Here is a 9,287-nt window from a genome sequence, read left to right as displayed (position 1 = left end):
ACTTGTCCAGGTAAACATCGAAATACTTAATTTTCAGGATCAGTTGAATATTCAAAAATATGAATAAAGTTACAATTGATTTTTCCAAAATTAGTTAGAGAAAACTTTGTAAGTAAATAAATGAAGTTTCCGTTTCCGTTTGTTGATATATTATTGGAATGAATTTTACATTTAACGAATAGCACTTGTCAAATCGTTAAGCAGAAAAAGCAGGCATTTCATTTCGCTAAAGCATCTCCAAAGAATATCGAGTTTGTGTGTGTTTTTGCCTGTTTTCCAAGGATAAATTCGAAAGAGAATTTTCTCATGTTTCAATACGAAATTACTTGTAATGCAAATTCAGATTTATTATAAAATTTCGTTTCTATATGTTACGTATATGACACTTCACAGTGCCATGTACTAGCTTGAATGTTCTATGGTCATCTGGCAAGTGACAGTTGGGAAGCAGGGGACTTAAATAGTTAGGTTAGAACATATAGAGGAACGAAGTAAAACGTGTTCTCAAAACTAATCGTGTTTTATTTAAATAATAATATTAAAGCTAACCTGAAACATGGTGTCAGGTGTGAATTAACAAGAAGAGTGAGTTTAATAAATATAAAATACAGAACTTTAGTTGAGAATAAGATTTTAATATGGATTCAAGCGGATTTAAACCGCCATCAAGTCTTGTATTTGATCAAAACCTTCATAAAAATTATGAGAAGTTTAAACAACATTTCGAAATTTACTTAAAAGCAACCGAATTAAGTGGAAAGTCAGATGAACGCAAAATCGCTTTGTTTTTAAACTCCGCTGGTGAGGAGGCTATAGAAGTATTCAGCACATTAAGTCTATCAGAAGATCAAAAAGGAAATTACAAAGAAGTCATAGCAGCTTTTGACAATTATTGTAAACCACGCAATAATGAAACGTTTGATCGTTTCAAATTTTTCTCAAGAAATCAGACAGAGGGAGAAAGCATGGATCATTTTATAAAAGACTTGAAATTATTAGCTAAACCGTGCAATTTTGGAACTCAAGAAGATAGTCTTATAAGAGATAGAATAATTTTAGGGGTCCAAGATCATAATTTGCAAGAAAAACTATTGGGAATAAATAATTTAAATCTGGAAACTGCAGAAAGCACTTGTAGAACAACAGAAGCTACTAAGCTTCAAGCAAAAGATTTAAACAAGGAAGAAGTGAATTTAATTCGAAGAAGAGGATACAGTCAAGGTGACCCTAGTACTAGCGACAGTGGCAATAATAACGGAAGAGAGTACAGGTGCTTGAAATGTGGCAGAAGACACACCAAAGGCAAGTGTTTTGCTTTCGGAAAAAACTACGCTAAGTGTGGACTGGAAGGACATTTTGCTGTAGGATGCAAAACAGATACAATAAAAAAGATAACTTTAGTAACAGTAAGATAAATAAGAACAAAGGTAAATATTTTAACAGTCACAATAGAAATATAAATAGTAATCAACATGTAAATCTTGTTGATGAAAATGATTCGAGTGATGAAGATTTTGTTATTAACAATCTAACTGTATTCAATATTTATGAGAATGATAATTCAGAATTTGAAAAAATATGGACAGAAAATGTATGTATTGATAATAGTGTAATTAAGTTTAAGGTTGATTCTGGAGCTCAATGTAATGTGCTTCCAATAAGTTATATAAAAAAATTAGAAAGGGAGAATGACATAATACATTCAGAGCAAAGTATTATAGCCTATGGCAACAATAAAATCAGAGTTGTAGGAAGTATAATTTTAAAATGTTTAATTAAAAATAATATTCAAAATGTAAAGTTCTTGGTTGTAGATATACGAGGCAAACCTATTCTTGGATTAAAAACCTGTGTAAAATTAAATATAATATGCAAGCTGGATGAAGTTAACTTAAAGAATAAAAGAGATCCTAAAGAAAATTTCATCAATCAGAATAAAAAGTTGTTTGAAGGTACTGGTAAGGTTCCGTTTAAATATAGGATTTTATTAAAAGAGGGTTACAAACCAGTTGTAAGTAATTGCAGAAGAGTCGCTGAAAAAATTAAAGGAAAGCTAAAAAACACTTTGGATGAGTTAGTAGACAAAGATATAATTGAGAAGGTCGATGAACCTTCAGAATGGGTAAGTAATATAGTATGTGTCGAAAAACCTAATTCAGACAAGTTAAGAATCTGTTTAGACCCTATACATTTAAATAAGTATATTTGTATAGATAGGCATCCTATACCAACAACAGAAGAAATAGGCTTAAAATTAAGAGGGAAAAGTATCTACAGTGTGATAGATATGTCAGTTGCCTTCTATCACATAGGATTGGTTAAAGATAGCCAAAAATTATGCACATTTATAACACCATTCGGTAAATATCGTTTTAAGAGGTTATGTTTTGGTCTATCATGTAGTCCAGAAGTTTTCCAACGAGTAAATGAAAGAATTTTCGGAGATTTAAATATCCCAATATATTTTGATGACTTAATAATTGCTGGTAAAGACGAAAGAGAACATGATTTGATAATGAATAAAGTACTAGAGAGAGCTAAACAGTTTAATGTAAGATTTAATGCTAACAAGTTACAATACAAAGTAAAGGAAGTAAAATACTTGGGGCAGGTTTATTCCAAAGAGGAGATAAAACCAAATAATTCATATGTAGAGGCAATAATGGCTTTAGAAGCGCCAAAAAATAAAAAATAATTGCTGAGAATTCTGGGCATGGTAAATTACTTAACGAAATTTATACCAAAGATGTCAGAAATAGTAGCGCCTCTAAGAGGTTTAATAAAAAATAACGTAAATTTCTTGTGGACTGCTGATCATGAAAATACATTTAGCAATCTGAAAAAAGTTATAGGTAATTTACCAACCCTTAAAATATTTAACCCAAACTTACCTATTACAGTACAAAGTGATAGTTCCCAGTATGGAGTGGGAGGGTGCCTTATGCAAGGAGGTCAACCCATAGCATTTTGCTCAAGACGTCTTACTGAAACCGAGACAAGGTACGCACAAATAGAAAAGGAGTATTTATCAATTTGTTTTAGTCTAATTAAGTTTCATCCGTTTGTTTACGGTAATAAGATAACAGTACAAACCGATTACAAGCCAATAATTGGCATTCAGCAAAAAGATATTAATAAAATTACGTCCAGACTACAGAGAATGCGCTTGAAAATCTTAAAATATAATTTCGAAGTTGAGTACATACCAGGTTCAAAGATGTATATAGCTGATCTTTCAAGTAGGTCATTCATAAAAGACAAAGTAAATGAAGATTGTGAAATGGAAGAGGTTGTGCATACGATTGACATTGAAAGACCCATTACAAATAGTCGATTAGCTGAGGTAAGCAAGGAAACTTTGTATGATAGTACTCTTAAAAAAGTTACTGAATATTGCATTAAAGGTTGGCCAGATAAAAAAGTATTGGATAACACTGAACTAAAGCAGTATTATAAAATAAAAGACGATCTACTGGTTCGCCATGGAATTTTATTTTTCAACGAGCGAATTTGCGTACCCAAAAAACTACAAAATCATATGACTAGAGAGCTACATAAATCCCATTTTGGCATGGAAAAAACAAAGAAGTGGGCAAGGAAAATATTATACTGGCCGGGTATAATAACTGATATTGAAAATTTTATTTCAAGGTGTCGCATATGTGAGAAATTCAGCAGAAATAAAATAAAAGAACCGCTAATAGCGCACGAGGTACCTAAATATCCATTTGAGATAGTGGGGTCTGATATATTAGAATAAGCATCAAAATATTATTTAGTTGTAGTCGATTACTACAGCAATTGGATCGAATTGAAAGAAATACAAAGAAAAAGTATAGATGAAATCTTAAAACAATTAAAAGTAATATTTTCTAATTTTGGATTACCTGCAAAGTTTATATCTGATAACAATCCCTACAACAGCTTTAAATTTAAAGAATTTTGTAATCAATACAACATACAATGTGTTTTTACGAGTCCCAGGTACCCAAAGTCGAATGGGTTGGCTGAAAAAGCCGTACATATATGTAAACAGTTATTAAAAAAGTGTAACAATGAAGACGAAATATTTGTTCATTTGTTAAATTACAGAGTTACACCACTATGTGGTCTTGAGGCCTCACCTTCAGAGTTATTACAAAGCAGGTTACTAAGAACAGGTTTGCCTATATCCAACAAATTATTGGAACCCAAAACCACTAACGAGTATGGGAAAAAAGTAGAAAGAAAGTTGGCAGTAAAAAGCTATCATGATAAATTTGCACGTAGCAGCTCAGATTTTAACGAAAATCAAGATATACTATTTAAATTGAAGAAGGATGGGTATTGGACACCGGGAAAAGTTATCAAATACTAATACTCCACGATCATACTTGGTTAGTGATGAAAATGGCAGGGTTTATAAAAGAAATTCTTCCTTTCTAAAAAATACAAAAAATCCAACGGTTATAAATGCGTCAAACAACAACGAAAATATAAACATAAACTGTAAACCTAGTAGTGCTGATGAATCAAGTGAGAACACTTGTTTGTCTAATAGAACTGATGTATATAATGAAAACGGTTGTGGAACTAATAATAATAAAACGGCAAATGAATGTACAAGTGTCAAGGAAGCAAATAGCAAATGCACAAGATCAGGTCGGGTCGTCAATGTACCAAATAGGTAAAGAGACTATTATACATAGTGGAAAAAAAATATTATTATTAGTTTCATGTCTAGTTTATAGTATTAGTTAGTTAGTATTTCAATTATTTCAGTATAAGTCCAAAAAGGGGAGATGTTACGTATATGACACTTCACAGTGCCATGTACTAGCTTGAATGTTCTATGGTCACCTGGCAAATGACAGTTGGGAAGCGGGAGACTTAGATAGTTAGGTTAGAACATATAGAAGAACGAAGTAAAACGTGTTTTCAAAACTAAACGTGTTTTATTTAAATAATAATATTAAAGCTAACCTGAAACAGTTGCCTCATCAGTAAAAAGAATTGTATCCAGAAAATCTGGGTTAACATTTTGTTTATCTTGCAAAAAATGGATAAATTGTAGACGCTTACGTAAATCTTTAGATAATAAATTCTGAACAGGAGTATTACGATATGGATGCAATTTTTTCCTCTTCAGTATTCTAAAAATAGATGATTGGCTTATACCTGTTTGCAGACTTAATCGGCGAGTACTGATATCTGGATTCTCCGTAACACAAATTGAAATTTCATCTTCTTCATCGGCAGTGATTTTTTTTGTAGCACCGTGCTCAGTTTTAGAGCGTAAAGACCCCGTTTCACCTAAGCGATTGTAAAGATTTCGGTACAGTTTGTAATTGGATTGCCTTCGATTTGAGTATAATTGTGAATATCATCGAGCCACAGTTGGACCACTATAATTTGACTGAGCAAACACACAAATCATATCGCGCATCTCATTATTTGAGAAATCGTTATGCCTAGGCATTATTTGATAAATAACTATTTCTCTTGTTAATTACTAAATTGTTAATAAATGGTACACTAATGTATTACTTATTCTTATTATTATCCAATTATTGCTTTTACACAAACTGTCTAAAAGTGGCTAAAAGATCTTTACGAAAGCGGATTATAAAGTGTATTGAAGTAAATGGTGGACATTTTTAGGCATTTTATATTTTTGTTGACAAATTTGATATTGTTACAAATTTGAGGAATAATAAATTTGTAATTGAAATTTATTGAATTTAGTGTAAATTATGAATCCTCATGCCAAAAAACGCAAAATTGACAATTTTCAAAGAGAAATTGTGAAAACATAAAAAATTATTGCGAAAATCAAAATTTAAATTTAAACTTTGAACACCCCGTATCTTGGAAACTAGCAATATTTGCATAAGGCATGATGAACAGTATCATCATATTTTGAGGTATATCAATCACCCTGTATGAAGGAACTTTTTCAAAATAGCTGTGAAGGCTATGGTCGTTACATATGCCGCTAAAATTCAAGGTACTTGATATATAATATTGGAAGTAATATTATATATCAAGTGCCTTGTATTTATTCTCAGTATTTAGAACATAGATTAAAAGGTCATCAATACCTTTAAAGAAATAGATCTGCATTAACGAACCACGAAATATCAAAAAAACATTAGCCAGCCAGCCAATTAGTACAAGGCACTTGATATATAATATTACTTCTTTTGTTTTTTGGTGTTTTAGATTTTAATTTAGTCAAATATTTGGATATGGTATTATGTCCTTTATGACTCTTAATAATATATTTATTAAAATAATTTGATAGTTGATGGGAAAGTCCTTGTATTTTATGTTTTAATGTTTCATGTACTGATAGTTTGATAGATCTATCAGCCTAACTTATCACTGATCTTTTTTTTGTGACATAGGATGACATGAAGAGAAGTTCAAATATCTTGATGAACAAATTGGTTTCGTATACCATTCTGTTTTTTTATGATATAAGTTGAATTTTTTATTTACGTTTTCAATTTGATTCTTTGGTACAACAGTAATGCAATCATCTACATATCGGAAAAAGAATGGACTATTTATATCAAGTTTGCTAAGGACAGTTTCCTCGAGATCTTCCATTACTAATTGTGCTTACATGCAGAGTATGCATGCTGCATGCTTTTTTAATTCCGGTAATTATCCAAACTCTTGAAATATTGTGTATAAAATACAAGAGCTTTAACATCATTAAAGTTTTTATCTCAAAATACTCTCCGATTGAGGATCTATCAACTCCATTTGTAAATGAACTGGTGGCTGTGAAACTTCAAAATGGATTGTTGAAAATTGGGAATTCAATTTTATTCATTTTGCGAAAGACTTCAAATCGATTGTTGAATTCCGTAATGAAATTCTACAGATGTTGACAATAAACTTCCCATTTTTTGGTTCACAGTTCCAAATGATTTTAAATAACGGAAATTCTTCAAAGATTCATTATTTACCTAATTTTCCCACAGTCTCAACTTAGTTTCAAATGCTTGAATATTTGAATACATTTGAGTGACAATCAGATTTTTACCCTGTAAGTATATAACGCAAACTTGCAGTTTTTATTATTATTAACATTAACATTAGCATTAACAGTAACTAAAATAACTGAAGGACTATTTAAGTGCGTTCAATTGACAGATAATACAACAGCAAATGAAATTTATTCTGCAATTGAGCATTTGATAGCAGAATATGTACGAGGATGTATTGATATCTAGTTAGCCTAGATCAGTTCCATGCATAAACAAAATATTGCGTTACCATAGCAACGAACAATAACTTATTAGAAGTGTCAGTGTAAATTTTGACGTTAAAAAAGATGTTCAACGATATTATGAAAATCGAAATATTGGAGTATCCAGCAATCATTAAGTATCTTTATTTAAAAGTGGTAAGCAGATTTACGAAGATATACGTAATACCCTTGGTGATCAATATCTTTCGTATGCAAACGTGAAAAATTGGACTGTAAGCATCAAAAGAAGTAAATTTTCTATTCCATTGAAGTGCAAGGGTAGAAGCATCGCGTTCCACCTGTGCTCGATTTGAAAACGATGTAGACTTGGGTACACTTCTACGATCCAGAAATAAAGCAAGAATCGATGGAATGGCAACACTCAGATTCTCCAAGACTAAAAGAAGTTTCGTCTCCAAAAATCAGCTGGAAAAGTTCTTACTTCCGTTTTTTGGGATTGCCATGGAGTAATCATGAGTGATTTTTTGGATTTTTTGGATAAGGGTAGAACAATAACTGGTGAATCTCTTGTTTCGTACGTACAAAGAAAACAGCTTGACATTTAAGCGTTTCAAAAGTGTTCATCATGTCCCGTTTACGACTTATTGATCAAAATTATTTCAATTTGCTGGTAATATACGGAGAATGTGATAGGGTTATTGAACGAGCGTGTGATACTTTTTATTTTCGATAACTGGATAGACTACGACCCACCTCTGATACTCTTACAGGGCTCATTCATAATTGTAAAACCCACGGTCAGTTTGTTGCATAGTACATTACATAGTAATTGAAGAAGGTGCTGTTGTAGACAATGATGCCAATGAAATTAAAGTCTTGCGATACTTCAAAGCGTATCCTGAAAATTCATTGACCGATGCGGAGAGAGATTTGGGAATATTAGATATGAGTATTCAAAGGATTCTTAAAAAACACAAGTTCCATCCGTATTCAATCTCGTTCATACAAAATTTAAAGCCAGGTGACAATAAAAGAATTGCTTTTTGTGAATTTATATTAATTAAAACTCATGAAGACGATAATTTTTTACAAAATTCAATTTGGACAAATGTAAAATTCATTAGAATGAAATATTTAACCGGCGTAACTCTCATTATTGGAGTGATACTAATCCTCAAATGTTGAGTGAAAGACAGTTTCAAGGTACTTGAATTTCAATGTTTATGATGCGATAAAAAATGACTGTATGCTGCTGGTACATTTTTATGGCGAAAATTCGGATGGTAATCTTAGTATTTAAATTTGAGGATGAATTTTACTTCAAATTTTTGTTTATTTCAGATATCTAAAAAAATTAGAAAATTATTCACAACTAAATCTGATTTGGAATCAGCTGTGATATCAGTACGACGGAGCCCCACCACAACTTTTTACAGACTCATTTTGAGGATTGATGGATAGTACTTTGCATCAATGGCCTCACCGTTCACCAGATATCATCCCATTAGATTTTTTGTCGCTATCTACAAAAGAAGTCTGCCAGGAAAGAGTTTGGAATGCGTATCAATCAATACGATAAAAAAATAGAACTGCATTAACGAACCATGAAATATCAAAAAAAAAAACATTTCAATTCAAAAACATTTCAAACAATTCAATTATTAAGATTCAAAAATTCTTGAAACTGAATCTAATTCACAAAAAGAGAATTTTTAGAAATGGTTAACATTCATACGAACGAAAAAGCTATAAATGATAAAAAATGTGTAAATAATTTAAGTAAAATTTATTGCTCTATTTGGTAAATTCTAATAAATTTAATATATTTAAGATGTGGAAACCAAGGAAAAATTAATTCTTCTTATTGGAACAAAAGAAGACTGTCAGGAAAGAGTTCGGAATACATTTCGATTTTATTATTTCATCCATAATTATGTAGAAAAGTGGACTCAGTGAATCGCCTTGTCGTATTCCTCTTTCCTCGCTGTATAGATTCTCTATGACTTTGATTAAGGTATGGGTTACTTTTCTGTCGTAGAGTAAATGTACAACATTCTAACTAAACTCGGTTAAATGCTTTTTACAG

General features: G+C 31.2%; 1 protein-coding gene across 1 annotated transcript; it reads left to right on the top strand.

Moving 5' to 3' along the window:
* Positions 1-490: 490 nt before the first annotated feature.
* Positions 491-1,584, top strand: LOC130451961 (uncharacterized). The gene has a single exon (XM_056791320.1). The coding sequence runs from the start codon at positions 639-641 to the stop codon at positions 1,413-1,415; it is 777 nt and encodes a 258-aa protein (XP_056647298.1). The 5' UTR covers positions 491-638; the 3' UTR covers positions 1,416-1,584.
* Positions 1,585-9,287: the final 7,703 nt, after the last annotated feature.

Source organism: Diorhabda sublineata, chromosome Y, assembly GCF_026230105.1.
Source record: "Diorhabda sublineata isolate icDioSubl1.1 chromosome Y, icDioSubl1.1, whole genome shotgun sequence".
Classification (NCBI taxonomy): domain Eukaryota; kingdom Metazoa; phylum Arthropoda; class Insecta; order Coleoptera; family Chrysomelidae; genus Diorhabda; species Diorhabda sublineata.
Note: the sequence above shows the minus strand (reverse complement) of the source record. Positions and strands in the feature narration are given on the sequence as shown.

Excerpts from the sequence above, each read along its gene's own strand:
- LOC130451961 (XM_056791320.1), top strand. The coding sequence starts at position 639 with ATGGATTCAAGCGGATTTAAACCGCCATCAAGTCTTGTATTTGATCAA.